Source organism: Taeniopygia guttata, chromosome 8 (assembly GCF_048771995.1).
Source record: "Taeniopygia guttata chromosome 8, bTaeGut7.mat, whole genome shotgun sequence".
NCBI classification, from domain to species: domain Eukaryota; kingdom Metazoa; phylum Chordata; class Aves; order Passeriformes; family Estrildidae; genus Taeniopygia; species Taeniopygia guttata.
The window spans coordinates 8,982,403-9,005,222 of NC_133033.1; the positions used below are offsets into that span (position 1 = coordinate 8,982,403).

Consider the following 22,820-nt stretch of genomic DNA (forward strand, 5'->3'; position numbering starts at 1 on the left):
TGGATCTTGAAATCTTACTACACAAATTCACTTCAGTGATAGGCATCATGCTCATGACCTCATTTCATTATCAGTCTATCAGCATTGCCCCAAGCTTATTTCAGAACAAAAAAGTCCTGCCCTCCTCAAGGAATCTACTATAATGCTGACAGCTTAATGAAAGTGCCTTTCTTAGTTTTACAGCCGTCTTTAAATAATTAAATGATTAATCAAAAAAATCCATCCTTTTAAAACTACACTTGACTGTGGACCTAATTTACATAAGAAGAGATTAATGAAAATAATGTTATTAAAAATTCAGAGCATCAACAAGATAACTATTAATAAATCATATGGCTGAATTGTCAGACAAGAATTTCAAAATATAATGAGCCTTTTATGCCTCCCACATTACAAATGCTGTATAATTTTCCAGGTCTTAAAATAAATTCATTAAAAGTGAACTTTCTCTTTTTGTGGCAAAAACATTGAACCCTAAAGAAAAGCTTCAGTCTAACAAATGAGTAATACTCATGGTGAGAAAAGGGAGAGAAAAGAAACTCTTACGTACTCTTGAGAACTTTTTCAAAACACCAACTAATCCTCAGGTCCAATTTTAAACATACTTTTAGTGATGCAAATCAGGAGCAACTCCACAAAATTAAGAGTAACTGTTATTTAAACCACTGTAGACTGGTTGAGGACAAAGAACAAACTGGTCCTTAAAAACTGACTTCAGCAGTGGAAAACTGGAGGAACTGTTGTGAAAAACTGAAATACCTTTCAGAACTCCTAAGTAAAATTCTTCTCCCATCTCACTAAGAGGGAAACACAATTCATGAAGTGGCTGCCTCAAAACAGCATTTCTTCTCCCTTCTGCCCCTCCCAAATATATTATATTTTATCAGGAAGACCAATGTAGTCCTTTCCTTCTAGTTATGTATTTGAAAACACAGAGGTTTTATGTTTTGTATAACTCAGGTAATTCTTGCTGTTTTTCTCTGGACTCCCTTTTAATCATCCAATGTTAATTTTCAAGAACATTGCCCAGTATATATATATATATATATATATATATATGTATAACGATATATTACTGGGCTTAATTTTCAAGCCCAGTATGGAAAATTATTCCTTCAATTATTTGGCACATCTAATTCGTGAAGGACTATGTGCTGAGACCCTTCTCTTTGAAATTGTCACCTTGCCTTTTGCTCCTCAGGTTTGATTTGAGACAGTGAGTGATATAAACTTCACTGTTCTTATCCCTTTGATTGTAGACCCATATTCCAAATGTCAGAATCGATTTTCATCCCAAGACCATCTTGTCAGTATGGAAGGTCCTTTCAGAAGGACACTGCTCAAAGCAAGTACGTTTTGGATACTCCCTGTGCCAGCACCCAGGTCATTGGTAAAAACATCAGACTGTATCAGATGCAGAAGAGAACTACACAATGCCCTGCATACTGGTGAAATATTAAGAAATATAAAATGTCACTCTCCAATTATTCTGGTACTCACCTTCTAACAGGCCACAAACTAACACAGAATAAACAACTTATGCAGTGTTTTTTTCCTCCCTTACTGAATATTACACACCATGAGATCCCACAGAGCATCCACATGATGAAAATCTGCCCCATACGAAGCAAAGAAACTGTGTTCCTCTCTAGATTGTTTTCTTTCAACAAGTTTTCATGTCCCTACCTTGCTGAACCTGGGCGAGCAGGAGGAAAACTGCCGAATTTCCACGTGATCATCATCATTAGTGTCCTCCTCTTCTTCTGAATCCAGGTGCTGGTACCGTTCTGAACGGGCTGGGAACAAGACAAGGCACTTGCATCAGTGTGGGGAGTGTTGGTAACTCATACCTCAAGCATTGGTACTGGCCTGCTTAAAGAACCTGGAATGTTTACACATCATGCAGGGTATTTCCCTTAATACTGAAACATGCCCAACCAGTTTTTGCTCATCCCATGCGATTGCCAGTGAAGAATTATCTCCTTGGCACTGAATTTATCTTATCCTGTCAGCTGTAATCCATTCTGGAAGCAGCTGATACTCAAAAGGTGTCTAATCCTGCAGACCCTTCATGATAGGGATATTTCTTCCCTACAGCAAGCAATCACATGGAAGGAAACATGGAAACAATTCACTGTCCAACTTTCCAATAGACAGCTTTTTGATTATACAAAGTCTGTCCTGCATACATACATACAAGCCTACTTAAAAAAAAAAAAAAAGTATTTACCCCAAAAGAAAATCTCCTCTTTTCCCTCTTGCAACTAGGAAAAGGATTAGATTTTGTGAAAGAAAATGGGCAAGTAGCCAATATGCAAAGCTATTTTTAATGCAAAAACTTCTTCCAAAGAGATTTTGTGCTTTTAGATTTGCAGCACCGGATTTCTAAGCCAGCCACACTGGATTTTGTGGGGTGGCCACTAATAAGTTTGGCTACAGAGAGCTGATAATTATACAGCCAAATTTGCTGCACCACATCAGCTACTTTTATAAATTCTAACATTTTCTGCATTAAGGTTTATAACAGCAACACCAACTCCTATCAGTGTCTATGTGAGAAATTTCCTGATGTGAGAATTCCACCCTTTATAAAGGACTCACATCAAGGTCACCCTGATACCAAGTGTGCCAGGGCATGTGGGGAGTTTCCCATGGTTCTGACAGACCCAGTGGTTTTGCTTTTATCCACCAGGATCTGCTCATGGCTGCTGCACTGGGCCTCTGCCAGTCTCTGACCCAACTCAGTGACCAAAGTTCCCACATCCTGTAAGTCCAGTTAGTGGTGAGAACAGCCCACCACATCAGTTTCTGCATGTTTGTTGTACCAGTACAACCTCAATAGATGCAGAAACCCCACCTCTGCCCCCACTGCACAGCTTGAATCCAGCTGCTCTCTGCAGCAACCACACAGAGATTTCTCAATCCATCTCTCTCTCCCAATCCTACCTCTCCAAGGAAGCCTCAGCCTAAAAGCCCCTTCCCCAAACTGGAAGAGCACTATCTAAATGGAATCACTGCTTGTGCAGTGGGAGAGCCAAGGGGCTGGAAGCAGCTGCTCTCTCCCTCTTTTCACTCTCAGCAAAACACAGGAGCAGAGCAAAAATGTGCTTCACACAGATTCAAGCAGTCCCATGGCCCCAAGACGGCAGAAATTCCATCAATGTAGAGCAGAAATTTCCATATCTCAGGGACCTGAAAAAGCAAGTTTCTGCAGCTGGAGAGGGTGAAAGACCTCACCCTGACCAAGCCCCTTCCACCTGCTCAGCTCCTCAAGTCAAATGAGGGAAGTTAGGGAGCAGAGGCTCTGGGAACAGAGATCTCTCCATCCCTCCTGTGATGCTTCTTCCTTCTCTCCCAAGAGCACTGACTCTGTCTGGTGCTTATCTTGAAATACCAAAAATCTTACACAGCACTGATACCATGGCAGTTCCCAGACATTTATACACACCAGACAAACATTTCATATCTCATTAGAGCTACTAATACTAAAATAAAGCGATACACTTGCAGTGAAAATAATTCAAATTACTTCAAATCTCTTAAGAATTTTCCCCACATACTTGTCTTCAAGGTCCAGGGTTTGTTTTGGGTTTTTTTTTTAAACACTTATTGGCTGAAAACAGTCACTTGGGAAAGATCATGTTGCTCAAAAACTCAAGGAATTTGGATTTACCAAATGCTTTGGAAGAAGTTTAATGAACCCAGCATGACAATGGCAGCACCTCTCGCTGCAGGCCCATGGCTGGCAGGACCACAGGCACCAGTGAAAGGCCAACTGACTCCAGCAGCAACATTTTTTCATTTAAAATTAATTTGCCTTCAAAGAAACCTTACTTGGCATTCAACATAAACTTTTTAAAGCAATTCCCATCAAGCATTTTATTCAATTTCTAAAATTACTTATCTCCAACAATTTCAAAAATGAAATATACACAAGAAATATGATGCTGTTTAGGCCAAATCTCGAGTCTTACTGTCAAAATAACTTGTGTCATCCTCAGATTCCAGCTGTGGGATGAATTCAGCTTTCTGCCGGAGTAATCCATTCCAGTCCAGATCTTTAAAGAACCGATGCTGCTTCACTTCAAAGGCACTACCTGAAATAAGAACCTTTTATTGCAGAGTATTTCTTTCAGCATTTGCATAACCTGAAAAACAAACCCTAAAAACATCAAGAGCCTAAGAGAATGTACTTGAGTATTTTTAAGTCACACATTTTCCAGGAATTTTGAGAAATAACTTATCCTTTTACCAAAGTGGTCATGCAGGATAAAACCTGAACAAGATTTCCTCCTTCCCACCTCCTCTTCCTGCTTAGCAACAACACAGATGCTGGAAGACAGCATCTGCTGTTGCATTCCACAGTGAGTTGCAAGATTAAGAACACCTTAATTTTAAATTTTCAAACTCTAAACACCATCTTGTTCATAACTGAATAAAGAGAGTAAACTCTGAGAGGCATTTAGAACGTGAGTGACAACTCACAACTCCACTGTTGTGAATAAACTCATTCATGTGCCTAGAACAAGACAGGGCTCACCTATCTTTCTGAATTAGTATCTATTGTTATTAAGCTCAGAAGCTTCGGTACCCAGAAGGAAAAAGTAAAGACTATCTGTCTACCAGCTTATGCTTTTTTTTTTCAAATGAAATTAATATTCATAGAAGATGCTACTGTCTTTTTTAGAAAAGAAAGGAGCAGAGGAAAAGAGATAAAAGGTTTGCTGAGTGCCAGTGGCACTACAACATGCCAAGTGTAACAGCAGTCTCAGCAGTACAGGTATATAAGAAATCAAAAAAAAAAATCAGTCCCTCAACTCCTTTTATAAGGTAGAAACTCTACATCTTTTCCATGACAGCAACATCTTTCAAGTACATGGATTTTAAGTAGAGAAGAACATGTGAAAACCATCTGATATCATTATTAATTCATGATCTATTCATCACCCTTGTGTGCATGTATGCCAAGTCTGCTGAATACATGTACCTTTTGGAATTGTTATATATTTATCCCTAAGCTTTTTTTTTATTCTTAAAGTGTAGTTTTGAATTGAAAATCCTGAATTAAATTAAACTACTCAAATCAATGAAAGATGAACTGTCCCGTGAAGCCACAGTGTTGCACAAATTACTTTAAAACAAGAGCATAGCTAGAGATTATTTATGATTATTTACTATGAGGAAATGAGAAGTGTTGGCTTGTAAAACTTCCAATCTGACATTATAACACAGAAAGACTGACATACATATCTGACTTTGCCAAAAAGATTATCAGACTTTGGTGTATGTTTGAAGAATTCTATACTACAGGCCTCTAGGAATGGAAAAGTTTTCATTTACTTTATTACGCCCAGGAATTCACATCCATGGCAGGGATTAAGCTCCTACTCAAAAAGAACTTCAAAGAAATCTGATTATACTCGGTTCAAATGGAGACACAACCCTCAAGACTATAATGGAACAGCACAAATCAGAGAAGTTATGTTGCCAAGCTGACAGTGCCCTTTTCCTGTTTCCCAGCCAGGACAGTAAAATCTGGCTGGCTCATGGACATGTGACAGTAATTCCCAGAGCTCCATCAAACTGAATCCAGTATAAACTGCTCCCCAGCTCTAAATGAGCATTCCTCAACACGAGTTGGTGTGCATCACTGGCAAGGCAGCTTCACCCCCTGCTTCTGGGCAGTGTTTTTCTGTGCACAAGGCTCTTACCTGTTCCCATTCTTTCCAGAGGATTTTGGCGGAGAAGCTTAGAAATGAGGTCCTGGGCATCTGGGGGCAGTGCATCATCTCCTTCTGGCCAGGCAATTTCATCTGGGGACAAAAAGAGACTTGACATTTTCTACCAGCTTCCCAACTAATTTGAATAACCATTCACACTCCTATACCTCAAAGTGCAGCGTTGAGAACTGCCCCAGAAGCATAAATACCTTGAATTCAGCAGCTTAATATAATTCAAGCATTGATATTTTCCAAAATGCATAAAATTCAGCATCAGCTAGAGCTGCTGTCAATCCAAGCAGTGCTTGCGGAGACAATAAAAAAAGCTTTAAGGACTCTATTAATAAAGTATGAAATGGGACTTCCACGACAATCCATAAACAGACAGTGACAATACTGTGGCTGTATCTCCTGCCTGCACATTCCAGAGTCGTTATACTTGGAACAGAAAGAACAATTCACAGGTAACAATTTCATGCATCATATTTAGTGCTTTGATGAAATTTTCTTTTTACAAAGGACATTTGCCAAGTGTGTTAAAAATGTACTGCTTCAGAAAGCATTCCCAATAGAAAATTATTTCACTGGTATATTCACTAAGTGAACACAAAGCAACTGTCTGTCTAACTCCAACCATGAGACAGGTTTAAAAAGCCACAAGATGTGAAGGTACTGAGTACAACAACTTCCATGTATGTGCTCAGAATTTCCTTTCATTTCACTTTACAAAATTGCAAATTATAAATACAAAATTACTAATTGACTAGCATTTGGACCTACAAAAACAATAACCAAAATCAGCCTGAATTAGACCAGTTGGTGGTTACTCCTTTCAAATTCTCCATCATTTAAGTTAAAAGACAGAAAATAAAAACCCCCAATTATTTTTCCTCAGTCACACAAGGATTTGTATGACTCCCATACCATGCAGAACTATTTAGGAAGATGTTAAGCAACACAAGTTTCCATAGCTGAAATCAGATGGAAGCTGCTTTGAGACAGAAAATCAGAAATACTAAAATTAAACCCCATTATTTTATACCTAGTCCTTCCTGACTAAACTGTGGACCCTCAATATTTTCACAGCATATCTTGAAATCCCTTCAGAGCCAGAGCAGAAACTTACCACTGATCACTTGTCCAAAGAGCTCTTCAGGTGTGTCCCCAAAGAAAGGAACACAGCCCACCAGGAACTCGTAGAGGATGATTCCCATGGCCCACCAGTCCACTGGCTTCCCATAGCCCTGGCGCAGGATCACTTCTGGTGCAATGTACTCTGGAGTCCCACAGACCTCAAGAGAAATGTGCAAGAAAGCAATAAATTTACAAATTGCCAAATGCATGTCAAAGCTTATTTTGTCTTCTTTTTTCATTTTTTTCCCCTTTCTTTCCCCCCTCAGAGCTTTAAAAGGAAGGTTTTAATGTTTTGCCACTAACCACTTCATGCTGTGGACTACTCCCATGGAGCAAGAGTCTATATTTGAAGAAGACATTGCCTGCACAGAAATAACATGAAATTAAATGTTCCTAATGTGGACATGCCAGCTAAGTAGCTCCTTGGTGCATGCACAGGAAAGCATATGGGAAAAATGCATATCCTGTGTGTTTAGGTCTGACAGCTTGATGGATGTCTGCTGGCACAGCTACAGCTATCAGGAACTGAGTTTTGACAAACCTCTCACATCTCTCTGCTAACAGAATTTAGTTTCACAGATGCAGAATTAGCAGCACAGCATGATTACACACTTCAGCCTTAATCTTGGGAGGTACAGCTGGCATGGACAATGCATAAGGAAATTACCTTGGAAGATCTAAGTTGCCTGGGGCTTAGAAACAGCAACAGCAATAACAAAATAGTTGCAAAAAATGTACCACGGTAAAGTGCAAGAATATGATCTAACGGCCTACGAGAGTTCTGTTAGAAAAAGCATCCCTATTCAGAAGACAACAAGAAGACAACACCACAGGATAATTATGAATCAACACTTGGCACAAATAAAAATTCAGCTGAAAAATTCAGCTGTGATCCTAGGTATTTTCAGAAGAGAGAAGCATTTTTAATCCCATTGTACAAGGCACTGGTGAGCCTGCATCCAGAACAGTTCCTTCAACCATGTCCAGAAAATATCAGCTCAGAAAGACTTACATGGAAGAGCTATTCATTCATCAAAGGAAAATCTATCTTGTTAGCTACAAGAATTTAGCTGGTTAAGCCTAGTAAAATGAAGGCTAAGGAGAAAAATGACCCTTAGTAAATATCATCAATGTTTAAGCTGTTAGACAAAATTACAAGAAACATATAGAAACTTGCCATGAACTTTCTAAGCACCAGAAGGGGGAGATCGTGGAACAACCTTCAGCAAAATCCATGTTACATCCCTAAACCAACTTCTGCTTACACTTCTGCATTGCTGCCTGGGCCACCCTTTCAGCACCCTAAACTAAGAGCTGAAGTTCATGACTCCAAAACAAGAAGCTGAAATAACAAACTATGCCAATTTATGTACAAATATAAGAATGGACTTGTGTCTTTTCCTTCCATTCTACAGTGCACAGCACAGCATCAAGGCAGAGAAGGAGTGCTACTAACTCTGATTCTATCCCATGACAGAATCCTGCATCTGATCCCACATCAACAAACAAAATTTTTCAGCTTACCTGCTTGTCCAGGAATTCCCTGGTATCCTTCTCAATGTGGCCCTCATAAAGATTAGTTGTAAGACTCATTAACCCAATTTTGGACAGTCCAAAGTCTGTTAGTTTAATATGACCCATTGAAGTTATCAGGAGACTAAAAGAAAGAGAAGTAAAATAATTCAACATTCATTTAATTGTTTCCGAAAAGCAATTTAAAACAAAAAGAACACAAGATAATGCAAAGAACAATCTCAGTGTTACATCCCCATTAAACACCTGGAAAAAACCTCCTATGCAGCCAAATATCACAGAGCAGAAAAGGCAACTAGGAGTGGGAGTACCTTCTGCCAAAACACCATCAGTGTAGCAGCATCTTTGGGATAATACCTGAAGACATTCTTCCTAGTTTTTCTCAGTGTCTATCTGTTTCTACATCACTAGCAATAGACTCCATAAAACCTCCTGTATGTCAGATGCTGTCAAAGATCAATGCTGTCTCCAGCCCCCATGTCCTGTTAGCTACAGAGAAAGCCCCTGAAGGACTGGCTCTGTTCCCTCTGAGGGCCCAAAGACTTACTTATCAGGTTTTAGGTCACGGTGAACAATCCCATAATTGTGCAGGTACTCCAGTGCCAGAACAGTCTCAGCAAAATACATCCTCGCCATATCAACGGGTAGAGCACCAATGTTCTTGAGGAGTGTAGCACAATCACCTCCTAGAAATAAAACATTTGCACAAATGGCATGTTGAAATGGCAAATATCAGTAAGAAACAGCAGCTATGGGTCTGCAGTACAAGACTAGACTAAGTTTTCTAAAGGTTGTCTCATAAACCTGTTAGGAAAAATTCTGAAGATCTTTCTGTACTCTGTCTTGAACTTAAATATTAAAATCTTAGGAAAATTGAGATCCATATACGTTGAGCAGGCTTGGACAGGAATTGTGCACATGCCATTTGCAAACTGAAGGAAGCCTTGAAGAAAGTAAGTCTGTGGACTCCTGACTGAAGCTTCCTTGGGAACACTGGCCACACATTTCAGTCGACATTCATTTCTACTTGTAAAGAGGAATTAATATTAAAATTTCCTATTGTCAATGCATCTGATTTCATTCCACTAATTTATCTGAAAGAGCACTGATACAATAACTATAATCTTATTTCTCAAACATTCAGTCAAGCAAGCCAGGCATAAGAAATTAATCCTATCCACCAGTGGATATTGCTTATAATAAGATATACTGATAAAGTAAAATCAAATTATATTTCAAAGAATAAGCAAACCAAACAATGAAAAAAACTAACCCCAGCATAAAATGGCACTTTATTTTTAAAAGGCTGCTAAAGAACAAAGACTTATGTTTCTTAAGTCTTTTTCTATGTGGAATGTCTAACAAACGTGCTATGGATCCAGCCATGCCGTCCCACAGGAGGGAAGGAGGGTTTCTTTTCCAATGAAGACTGGAAAGCTCATGCTGACTTCTGACCTCAGCAGTGAGGCTCAACTCCACTGCAAAAGTGTTGTACCAGTCACAGGGATTCACAGCCCACATCCATCCCAACTAAGGATCCCCTCTGGAGGAGTGGACACCGAGAACCTTACCTTCCACATACTCCATAACCATGCACAGGTGCCGCTTGGTCTCAAAGGAGCAGAACATGCTGACCACAAAGGGGTTCTCAGCAAATGTCAGGATATCTCTCTCCACAAAGGCCTGCTGGATCTGGTTTCTCAGGATCAGGTTCTGTTTGTTGATCTTCTTCATGGCAAAACGCTGGCGGGTGGTCTTGTGCCGCACCAAATACACCGCTCTGCAAAGCCACACGGAGAGGAAAAGGTCCATTTTCAGTTCAAACTGCTTTGTTGTGGGTTTAGGTTTGGAGTTCTTTGTGGTTTTGCTGGGGTTTTTTAAGCAGTGGTGTTACTGTTTTGAGTGGATCCTGACAGACTTATCCATGACTCCAGAAAATCCTGTTTCAGTGACAAGCTTCCCTAGAAAATAAGGAACCCCATGATGCTTCCTTCCCAAAGCTACTCTGCCTTCTTGAATAAAGCAGTATTTTTGCTGATGTCATGAACAATAAGATATCTCAACACCAATGTCACAAATTTCCATAAACATCATTGCACAGCAGCATGTATTTTTCAACACAACAGTGACCACTTGGCTTAAAAAATGGTCCAAAATCTGTGGAATCAGCAGGAGTTCTTTCCAAGCTCCATAAAATTAATTTGGCACAGCACTGTGACCAGGGATTTCCTTCAGTAAAGTATCTCTTACACTTCTATCATTTGCAGATCATTAGATTCTTTCACATTAATAATACAGTTTGCAAATAAAATTTTCATCCAGTCTCCCTGCCTTATTGAATCAGTACTTGTTTCCTTTTTTCTGGAGTACATTACATTTGACATGGTATTGTGTCTCACCAGCCACCGACTATAAAATAAACCCATGATAAAGACATGTGACTAACAGCAAAACCACCACTTCTCTCTCCTCTTATTACAAAGTTACATGGGGCTTGTGCAGAAATATGACTGAAGAGATTTAAAATATTTTTGTCTCATAATACGACTCTTCAACATGCTCCATTGTGTCTTCACTCACTAAAAACCCATGCTTACACTTTTTCCACATATAATTTTTAAAAAGTGATTTGTTGTTAACTAAGTACCCACTTCCACAAAACACTCAAGCACATGCTCAGGTTTTGTCGTTATGACCTACTGAGTATCACTGCTTTTCAGTAACAGCCTAATGACCTCACTGTTAAGGATTTATGAACTGCAGAGAGTCAGGAGCTGGCTTTTAAAATTCTGGATAGGTTTGTGTGTGTGGTTAAAATTGTAACCGACTGAAATCATACTTGATTTTCAATGTATAATAAAATCTAATAGCTTTTCTCATGTATTACTCCTCACAGTATATTTACCCCAGTGTAATTCTAGCACTTCTTTTAGCATTTCAAGTGCTCATATAATCTGAATAAATGAAAGAAATGGCATCTCCCAGAAGAATGCAGAAGATATAACAACTGTGGAACCTCTAAAAGACCCAAGTGAAATTATTTTATGCTTTGGACCCAACAAAACCCAAACATTTGCCAAACCTTGCTATAGCCCTTTGCTGGGTAGGACAATAATAGCACTTTCTTCTAATTCAAAGTCTAAAAGTCTTACCCATAAGCACCATTACTGATCAGTTTAATAGTTTCAAACTCTTCTTCAGACGGAGTTTTCTTTGACTGGACGGAGGCCCCACGGCTCTGGGGAAAGACAACAAGAAAATGAAAATCAGGAGCAGGAATGACTTAATTCTATATGTTTTTTGTTGGTTTTTTTTTTTTAGGACAATTGTCTGTATCCATAGGGTGTTTGCAGATTTCCTCCACAAATTATTAGCACAAACATTCAGTGGACTGTAAGATTCAGGCCTTTTCTTAATATTACATTTTTTTAAAAAAACAATAAATTAAGGATCTTGGAAACCTAGCCAGTTACATAACTAAATGTTTCCAGTGGTTTAACTAAAAGTCAACTCTTTTCAATACCCATCACATTTCGTAAATGTAGATAATAAAGAATTCTTCCAGATGATTTTCATTTTTAACTCAAAAATTTTTTTAAAAAATCCACAAAACTTGGTAATAATGCCTGTTTGCATCTTTTAAGCATTTTACCACAACTGTATAAAGATTTTCACATTTTTAGGAGCACGTACTCTAGTCTTAATATGAGCTTTTAAATGTCTGCACTTTTTTTTTTTTAAATTACAATTATTCTGCCTTATAATTAATTCTCTACTGTAGACTACTTCTTTTGAGAGAAAAAAAAAGTGCTAGACAGAGTGAGTGTATTACTGCTTTACCTCGACTGAATCATCTGTCTCGGGAGTGTCTGGGCTGTCATAGCTATTCAACTGGGCCATTTCTGAAAAGAAAGAGGAAAGATTACTCCTAATGATCTCAATCAAACACTATTCTCTTTGTTTATGCAAGAAAAACAGGAATTTAAGAGGTGCTTGTAGATGGTGAAGGACATTTTCTCCCTCTGTAAAAAGTCACCCTAATTATGCAGTGATAACCTTTAGCATCTTGTACGCTGCAGGCAGTATTATATATAAAGATGAATATAATTAATTGTTCTAATTTCAGCCTGACTTACTCTAGATAGTTTCTATAGTAAGTAAAAGCAATAAATGCATGTTTGGAGAAAGTGCTGTCTAGTTAATATTAAAACCTATCACACACATATATGTCTGCATGTAGCCTGGTGGCACCTCTGTGCTCCAAGAAGGAAAAGCATCACATTTCAAACAGCTGCCCTCCACATGACGTGGCTGATTCTGCAATACACTGAGCAGCAGCAAAGCAGAGGAATGTCACTGAGTTTAGGCTACTCAGCTGTCACAGGAGATGCTGTAAACTCTGCAAGCCCAAACCCTACGTTAGCTACGAGTCTGAACAGACATCACTGACATTTCTGGGTGCACTCCTTACAGAAAGGAAATAAGGCACCTTGACATCTCCCCACATTTCCAAAGAAAATTTGACTTTAGTAGGGGAATTAGCAATGGAAAGGTTCTCTCCCATGACAGGGATCAAATGAAATTTCCCTTTAATGTCAGATTTCAACAAATGCTATTAAATTGCATTTAGAAATCTTCGGTAGAAATTTTCCTGAAGAGCTCTTCACTTGAAGTCAACCTGTCACTGTCATTCCAGTAAACATCAGAGAAGTTAAACTACTCTTAGTCAGATTACTAATTTATGTTAAAATTATGCTCTCCCGAGGTAACAAGAAGCATAGTTCAATCACTGAAATATTCCACACTAACCTCCAGTCTCTGTCACACTTTCTATTGTTGCTGAACAAGCTGTGCACACTCAGAAAACTTGTCATTTCAGCTGGCAAAGTGCCAGGCAGAAATATTAATTCACTAATTCTAAAGTTACAATCTTCTGGGCCAATGTATATCTATATTAAGTTTACCATATGCAATTCTGGCACCTTGCAGAAAAGCTGTTTTTGTCCTTACTCTGCTCTCTTTGGTTTGGCTGCTACACAAGATGTATAAAACTTCAATCTCACCTACAGCTAAAAATGCATATTCATTGTGGTAATCTCATGGAAAACCACAAAAAACACACTTTTCCCAGAGGAGACATTTAGTGGGATGACAGGATACTTTCCAACCAGGCCACTAGCAGGCCAAGCAGATCACAAAAATAACAGGCAAATTTACTTTTACTGTCCAACAGCACAGAGAAAACAGTTAAATCCTAAAGCATTTTCTAATATTGTTTCAGCTATGATACAGGGAGACATTATTAACATCATAAGTAAAGAACTGTCACTATTAATGTGCCATCCTTACCCCAGTAACATTCCTCTGAGACATGGGCTGAAAAGGACAGTCTAGAATTTGACAGCAAACAGGAAAATAAGGAAAAATGGCCTAGAAATTCAATCAATAAAATAAAAGCATCCTTCAAGTAGTGACCAAGAGATCTACTATCCTTTCAACAGTTTGGAAAGTACATAACAAGAGTTCTCACCCTCCAGGGGATCCCTGGTGAGTCCCAGCTGGCTGATAATGTAACGAGGAATGTCGCATTTAATTCCTTGTCCTTCCTTGGCATGGCCTTCTGCAGCTTCCAACAAATGGTAGAATTCTTCGGGATCAAACTCCTACAGCAAAGCAGTGAGAGACACAGAGAGAGGTAAATGATACAGCTTTACAATTATGAAAGGTTTCTCCCCCTTAGAGGAGAATCCTCAGAAACATCCAAAGGTAATTCTGGGCTCAGCAGTGATGCAGAACATTTCCAGTTACAAGCAAGGCAATGCTTCCCACTCTGCTCTGCAAAACCAACAGTTACATCCCATGGGGTGTCCATGGGTTTAGATCTGCAAATCAAAACAGAACAAGGACTGTAGGGACTTTCTACAAACCACACCCAAACTTTCAAAAGCTCTTCTTAACGTAAGTCTTAAGTGTGGAGACAGTTCCCAGTTTTGTCACATTGAGACACGCCAGGGAAAGGTCTGTGATGAGAACTGAGGCATCACCTTCTGCCACCTCCATCTGACAGGTGAGGTAACCCAAGAGAAGCCTTTTCTGCTGTCAGTTACCACTTCTGATCAAGCCATACACCCACCCAAACCTGTCACTGTCTTGCTAATAAAATTATTAACAAAACAACTTTCTTCATAAGAAGTACAGCTGCACTGTTTCTTGTACACTACAGTACAGGATCACTTTAGCAAGTCAGTCTTTGTGCATGTGATCTCTCAGGCCAGAAAAGGTCAAAGAAGGTGTCATGTCTTGCACTGGACTAAGAGATATAGTAGGAAACAAAAGACAAGCTTTGGGCAGCAGGAGAACTCTGCTTAGGAACAAGTCCACCAGTTAACTTTAGCTCTCCCCACTACAAACCTCATCATTCACCAGCAATGAGCAGCTTCGCCAACACTCTTCAAAAATTTTCCAGTGAAATGGGAGGGTGAAAGGGGAAGAGTTTCAGCAAACAACTTAGCATGCACTGATAACAGTGAGGGCATCAGTAAAGAACTGCTGTGTGGTCAGCAACGTGAGAGAAAAAGAGCACAGAACTGCAAACAAGAAAAAGAAATTAGAGCTCGTAATGATGTGAAGAGACTTGAACAGAGAACAGATGCACTTCCCATGACTGCTCCAAGCAATGCTGCTTGGACAGATGCTGTCATCAAAGACAGCAACAATGTGAGAAACAAAGTTCCTTCCCAACTCCTCCGGAAAAGGATTAATCAACAGTTTCAGAAGTGGCAGAGAGCAGGAGCCAGACCAGAGAGGACCACAGAGAGAGATGGTCACCAGAATGCAGTGAGAGGGATGGTGGATCCAAGGAAGGACTTCTCGAGGTACCACTGCAGGTCATTCATTGGTGAGTAAAACAGAGAGGGAAAAACCAACTTGGTGACAAGAAAAACCAAACATACAAAACATTAAGGAACTATATAGATTCCAGTTCTGACTTCTTTATGCTAGGTTTAATCATTTGAATACAGGAGAATGAGCCCTACTAAGGGGAGGTAGGTGCCATGGAAAAATAAACTGAAAAAAATAGATACTTTTTCCCAAAGATGGTTTCAGAGATGCACAAATTACGAACCATTATTATCTTCTTGAAGACCCAGAGATTGTCTGACAATAAACATTTCATAGTCCAACAGGTAATGCAAATACAGAAACTAAATAGTTGAACTTTGGAATACTTAAATGTTTTTGACTGCATTAAAACAATCACCACCATCACAAGCACTGTCTATATGGACACTAATCTACAAGGAAGAAAGAAGAATGAGCTGTGGTACTAAAGTTAACTTGAATACTAAATAGTAGAAAAACTTTCCATAATTAATTTATAATTCATATAATTGAAGCCAAAGGTTGAATTACAAAAAAGTATGTTAAAAATAAAAATGAAAATTACTTCTCAAAAGTTATTTAAACAGTTGACTATCCATTACTATATTTCTTGCTTTATGGGACAAAAGGAACATTAGTATTTAGTTCTTCATGTCACCAGATTAAAATAAATATTTGGAAAAAAAATTGCTGAAAAGGCAATGCAGGTTGAAAAAAAAAACAGGTAAGACTAATCCACAGATCCAGATATTATTTCCATGCTTTGGAGTCTGGCCACTTGATTATCAAGGTTGTCACTACATACTTTGGAATTCATTACTCAAATCTCAAAGACTTCGCTGCTTCCACCTGCTCCCACTCACTTTGCAGAACATCAGGTGGAGAAGACATAGAAGAACCTGGAGACCTCTTGATTTGCAACTAAGAGCTGCCTTGAGTTTGGAACTCTGCAGGTACAGACACGGGCTCACAAGGCTTTCTGAGGTTCCAAGTTTCCCTAGACGATGAGTGTACACAAGCAAAAATTACAATGGTGAATGCATCAAATACAAACACAGGGAGTTTAAATTTATCTCCTTTCTCCGTTGCCTTTACTTCCAAAATAAATCTTGAAGAAGTGCTGGAAGATAAGTGGGAGTCACAAAAACTCATCTAAACCACAAACAAGGTGTGAAAACCAAGGAATTCCCAGTTTGAATGGAGCTGTGGCCAGGATTTTCAGTGCAGTCTGGCAGAGATTTCTGGAATCAGTAAGTGAAGGTATCTGTCCTGCTGGTTGTGCAGCCAACTTCCTCACTGACAGTGGCCTTCCTTGCACTGCAGGATTCCCAGCAAAGTGATCCATCTGACAGCTGTGGATGAGGAATAAGGAACTCTCCAAAGTCAACTGGTTCTCAGAATTTTTGCAGGTGTTTCCAAAAACTGGCATCATTGGTAAGACTGGACCACTCTTGTCTACTTTGTCAAAGAAAGCTCCACGAAACTCATTCATCTTCCAGTGACTCCAGGGATAAATGTCACTTATGGACACACTGACCACAACATAAACCAAATGTTAACTGTGCTTTTATAGCCAGCCACAGATCCCTAATCCAGCCAACTTCTCTGATGTCTCAAACACCTGTAGCACCTCTGTCACTTTTATATCCAGAAAGAACCACCTCAAGTGTGCTCTGACATACCAGGGAATTTCATCCTGTCGTTACCTAAGTTTCCATTGTAAATTTGTGACCCCTCACAATTTTTCGTGATTCCCCTACATCCTCATTAATTTTCCAGCATCCTTTTGAAATCCAGACACTGAATTGAACCCTTTCAATTGTGCATACCTCTTTCTATATATATTGAAGGTTTATATTAACCCTGCTGCTATGGCATAGACAGTGAGAATATAGGTTGTCATGCTGCTTCCCCACCACACCAATGCAATACTTTTGTAGCTGCAGAACTTTGGGACACAGTGGTCTATTTCAGTGGAATTATCTAAAAATTTTCACTATTTTCTAACATATAATTTTAAAAAATGTATTATTATTAGCCAAATTAGGTTGTTTAAAAGCAGTGAGACTTGCTTTTGTTTGTATTCCAATAGCACTAAATAGGATTTCAAACCCAAGCTCCCAAATCTCCTTGGATCTCACACGTCGGGATCCCACTGTGTGTTCACAGCTGGAAAATCTGACACCAGGTTTCACCAGTTGCTGGGTCTACTGGAAGGATTTGAGTTCCAGAGCCCAAATACCCTTTATGTGATGGAACTATCTTCCTTAGTGGCAGCTCCTCCTCAGCACGGTGCTCTGGACACTGGGCCTCCCCCATACAGACATTTACAGGCTCCTTACAGTAGCTATTAACAACATGAGGAACATACAGTGGCATCAAGCAGCATGGAATGATGTTGACAGCTACATCTGGCCCCTCAGCCATAAACTTTATACTAAAATATAACTTAGCTGCTGATGCAGCTGACAGCCCATTGGAGAACTACTTCCATATTAATGCAGAAGCCCCTTAGTACTTATTTTTCTTTTTAAATATCTATTTATTTTTCATCAATGTTTTAATGAGCATGTAAAGGTCTCTTTTGAAGGCTTTGTGTCCCTTGTGTCCTCAAGTGCCCAGCACTCTCCAGGCCCTGCAGAGCCTCTCCCAGGCCCACACTCACCAGGCACTCGAGCAGCCGAGCGGGACGGGCGATGATGATCATCAGCTTCTTCACCAGCTGGGTGACGAAGGCAACCTCGGAGCTCTCGGATCGCTCGTGGGCCTGTGGAGGGCACAGCAGCACGTTATGGTCCCAGCACTGAACTCTGAGTTTCTCTGTCAGATGCTGAACTCAATCACCAGCTCAGTAACCAATCCAGCAGCAAAAGCACAAACCTTTGTGCTGAGTCAGGGCAGGCTGAGCTCAGCTTGTTCAGGGATGCCAAAGCACACGTGGCTTTTCCATCACATCTGACTCACATTATCATGCAAGAGATATTTCAAAGGCTCTATTTGCATTATATCACCTATCAATTATAATACATACAATGTGGGCTCAGTTTATTTTTTTCTATGAAAATTTTTTTTCAATTTTATCTTCCACACAACATTGACATCTAGGTAATCACTAACAGACACATTTCTGAGCTTTACTTTCAGCTAGAATTTGAACTAGAATTTCTCTTCATCATCAAGAAAAACTCAATCTCAGTTTCTCCTTTTTCAGTTTTACCAATCCTGTTGAATAACTCCAGCATTGCACTGGGTGTTGGTCCAAGCAGATAAGCAAAGAAAAGAGTATATAAAAACTTAATTCAGAGGATTTAGTCCTGTCTTTTACTTCACTAGATTTCAGTATAAATTGAATTCTTAGTTTCAAGATGTATGCGTGCATTTTTGTGATGGGATGTCTTTTTACAACAGCAAACACACCAAAACAATAATAATTAAAATTTTAAAAAAGAGCACATTAAAAAACCCTCAGAAATTACCCTTCTTTTGATGAAGCACACAATGGCTACATGATGAGTTCTGGAGCAGCAATATAATAGTATTTCACTGCAGAGTAATAGAAAAAATGGCAATGCAAAAACTCTTAAACTAAGTACAGCTATTTTTCCCCAAGGTCTAAAAATTGTGCTTTAACACAGCCACAAATATAGAATCCAGAACTTAATAAATGAGCTTTTGCTGGCAATGAGCCAGATACTTATAAGAGTGATATTTTATCAGCAACAGTGCAAGCAACAATAAATTAAAAGGTTCATTTAGTGTTGTCCATTAGAATCACCTAAGAATACATTTCTATATCTTTATATGTCTGAGAAGTCAAATCACACTGGCAATGAACTAAAAGAGCAATACAAACACAGGGAGCAGAAATTCAGAACTAGAAATACATAAGCAGCATCTTATATAACATATCTCTGATACTTTGCTGCCAAACAAAAAATATTAAAAGGTTCATTATTTTTCATTTTGACACCAGTTGGAATAGAAATGTTGATTGTGTCCTTCAGAAGTGGTTAGCATTGGCTAGAATTTTAACCTTGAAGAGGATATTGTACCTGCTAGTTCACCATCTAAAAACATCATTAGAGGTATACATCCTTTCTAGGTATAAAGCCTTAAAAGAAGATTATTTTAGAAATATTGAAATAAGTTGTGATTTCTTTTCCTAATTAAAATATTTTTTAAATTATAAAATAGAAAATAATCACAATGAAAATGATAAATATTCAAATGAAAATGATAAATATTCACTTTATGTCCCCTAATGCATTATGCAAACTTACAAGTTACAATATGAATTTTAAAAATAAATTAATGCTTTCATATTTTAAAAGCCAGTCCAGATCACCAGAGGTTAGCTGCACTGAAATGAATAGATAAAACATCAACAACTTTGTATTATTTTAAATTTGAGCCATGCAACTGGAAAGTCCTTTTCTCCCCCCTACGTAGGTTATAATAGGCAAAAAATATAATGTAATAGATATAATTCATCATTTTGCATCAATTTGTACTGTTAAAGAAAACTTAGTCTTTTAAATCAAGTCCTTTTGTTTTCTCCTTTTCTCATCTCTGCCAATTCAGGCAAAACAATTTAAAAATGCAGCTAGTTTAATCAGGTGTCTGAAAATGAAAAGCTAGACCATGACTGCCAAATGACACAGAAAAGTAAAAGGAAAAAGAAAAAAAGCATTTACAAAAACCAAACGCAACTTGTAACAGCCACTCAGCCATCATCTCTGCACAGCGCTGCTCTTCCCAGATCCTCAGTGAAACTGCCTCCTCTTCCTCCCTGCTCCCGCAGGACATCCCTGGAGACTCCTGGTTGCCAGGGTGTCCCAGGGACAGAGCCCAGGAGCAGAAGGTTTGTCCAGCCAAGCAGCACCTGCCGCTCCCATGAGCCAGGTGCCAGCTGTGCCACCTCAGCAGCGCGTCCCCAGCACCGCGCGCCGGCCGCCGGCCGCTGGTGGCATCTCGGGGCTCCCCTCCCGTCCCCAGGAGGGCTTTGGGCAGAGGCTGATGCCATCCCTGCACTCGCTGCTGGGGACACGTGCACAGGAGGTAGAGATGGGTAATTCACAAACCGATTCCCTCATCTGAAAGACCCATCCGTCACTAACTGTGGCTGCTGGGGCATGAAATTAAAATCACTGTCCTCCCCTGGGCTTCAGCAGGACCAATAACTGGGATATGCAAGTCACAACGCTGTAATTGAGCTAATATACTGATGGAAACCAAAACAATAGACCTGCAAAGCCAAGGACTGATAAATTTACACTCAAGCTCCTACTAAGAAAGCAACCCCAGCCAGAATATCCATTTGCCAATGTGCAGCATCAGTCACTGCTGTAGAATGCTCACACCCTTCCCTGCTCCTTTTGTTCCATGCACAGAAGCACCTGTAATCCTTCACCTTCCTGCCCAACTGGCTGCACCTAGGCACTTCTACCGTTCTGATTCAGCCAAGTAATAACTGACTATAACCTTTTGTTCCTCAGTAACCTGAGATTCTAACCCACGGTAACAGGTAAAGAACTGAATGTCACATGTTCTTTTATATATCAGTGCTTTATCTATTTTTTTTGTATTTCTACTTTGATGTGAAGCGTAGCATTCAAGTTCATGTTTTCCAAAATGAAGAAAATCTCTTAAATTCATTTTTACCTCATGATTATTTCAATGATGTGATAAATTCTTCTGGCTAAAAGACAGTATTTCATGTTCCAAAATAGGGAAAAGATCTCATTTGCCATAGCTAATGAGATTTGTTGGCATGTTATTGCAAAAGCCAGGATCTAAAAATCTTTCAAAAGCTTTCTGGTTTGGTGCATTTAAACAGCTCATTATCTGCATACCCAAACAGTCTGTTTTACATTTTTACTCAAACTACAATATATCAAATCAAGTTTCCTTTTTATGATTTGAAATGCTGTGCAAGTTTAGTTTGTTACCAGGTATCAGAATCAACACCTTAAAAAGAATTTTTAAGAGAGAGAATCCATTCTTTCGTATGTAAGAAAATCTGTGGATATTTCTGCCACTTGCTAGCCTCATTATTCACCAATAAAGCATCTTTCCAATATTTCAGTATCTTATAAAAATATGAAACTCCATAGCCTGCTATACAGACTATACAACTCCCAAGTCAAACAGCTTTTTGAATTACCTTGTAATAGGTATTATTTATGTACCTATTATTTATGATAGTTTACAACCTAAGCAAAGGTTAAGATCCTGCCATCAAATTTGGAATAGTTTAAACTTGACTCTAAAATGTCCTGTGCTTCAGGTGAGTCCTCTAAAAGAAATAGTATCACCAATTTCTATATATTTTGACTAAAAAGTTCCAATTATTTCCTTGCATAATGCAGTCTAAAAGGCACAGCATAGACTAGATAAGCAGAGGAAACAAATAGCTCTTAAATATTAAAATCTAAAAGATAAACTAAGGAACAGAAAAATCCCTAGGACAGGAAAAAAAACAAAGATAAATAAGTGGAATGAAGCCTTTGGCTTTTCTCTGAGGTCTTTAATGTCTTTGTTCTCTTCCTTCCCAGCTGTTCTGTCTCCCTTGCCACTCTAAACATTCCTTTTAATCACCTCTAGCCCACCTTACTTCCTAGAGTAAATCAATCAAACTGAAGAGCTGACCCCTCTCTCGTGCCCACTCCGCAGATGATGTTAAGGAGGAAGAGAGCAAAGAAAGCTCCAAAATGTCAATTCCTGAACAAGCTCAGAGATGACCATCGTATCTCCTCTAATCACAGTTCAGTAACACCTTTCCCAGTATTTCAGAGCAGCAGGATAATGCCTGTAGGATCAAGGGGGAAGGGACATTTAAGGAGTGTATTTTGAGGATTTGTTCTGAGGGAAAGGGGAGAAAAGGAAACAGCTGATTTATCTGACCCACACCTCCTCCGAGACCCTGATTAACCTCTTCAGGCCAGAAGACAGGACTGAAAATGCAGACTGGAAGTGGCCAGCCCTAATTTATGGCTCTCTCAACTCCTTATTGTGTAAGAAATCATTGTCCACACACAGAGAAGGAAAGTCAGGGAGAGGGAGAATTTCAGGCTCCACGGATCTGCTACCAGAAGCAGTAAAACACAGTGTAGTCCCCCTGTGCCCCTGAAATGTAAGGGATTTTGCTGAGCATACAAAGTCACTTTTAATGAAACCTTTCCAACTTCCAAACCATCACCCAAAGAGGCCTGATCCCTTATTTCACAGCTCACGTGTGCAAATACCCTGCTTCCAGACTCTGGAGATACAAGGGGGATCCACAAGTGGTTACTGATATCCTATAGGCAGACAATCATATAGCCCCTCAAAAGATATTCCCTACCTCTCTTGGTATGTCAAAATTATATTCCCCACCCAAACAGAACACCACAGATCCAAACATGACTCATTTTTCTCTCAAGCATAACAAATACCAGAAAAATTACAGCCATACTTACATAAATGGGGCAGCCAAAAAATTCAGCTGATACAAGGGAAGTTCCTGCAGCTTTCACAAAGCTTTTTAATACAACAAATGTATATTAATATAGT

General features: G+C 39.2%; 1 protein-coding gene across 10 annotated transcripts in view; it reads right to left on the reverse strand.

Annotated features, from left to right (window-relative positions):
* Window positions 1-22,820, reverse strand: part of MAST2 (microtubule associated serine/threonine kinase 2) — a 185,606-nt gene that overhangs the window by 16,252 nt on the left and 146,534 nt on the right. For all 10 annotated transcript variants that reach the window (XM_072932623.1, XM_072932625.1, XM_072932624.1 and 7 more), the window contains 11 exons: window positions 17,935-18,036; window positions 13,918-14,050; window positions 12,228-12,289; window positions 11,540-11,625; window positions 9,959-10,167; window positions 8,935-9,073; window positions 8,379-8,511; window positions 6,847-7,012; window positions 5,712-5,813; window positions 3,975-4,097; window positions 1,687-1,796 (listed from right to left, as the gene is read on the reverse strand). In XM_072932623.1, coding sequence (XP_072788724.1) covers window positions 1,687-1,796; window positions 3,975-4,097; window positions 5,712-5,813; window positions 6,847-7,012; window positions 8,379-8,511; window positions 8,935-9,073; window positions 9,959-10,167; window positions 11,540-11,625; window positions 12,228-12,289; window positions 13,918-14,050; window positions 17,935-18,036 — 1,365 coding nt within the window. The remainder of the gene's footprint in view (window positions 1-1,686; window positions 1,797-3,974; window positions 4,098-5,711; window positions 5,814-6,846; window positions 7,013-8,378; window positions 8,512-8,934; window positions 9,074-9,958; window positions 10,168-11,539; window positions 11,626-12,227; window positions 12,290-13,917; window positions 14,051-17,934; window positions 18,037-22,820) is intronic.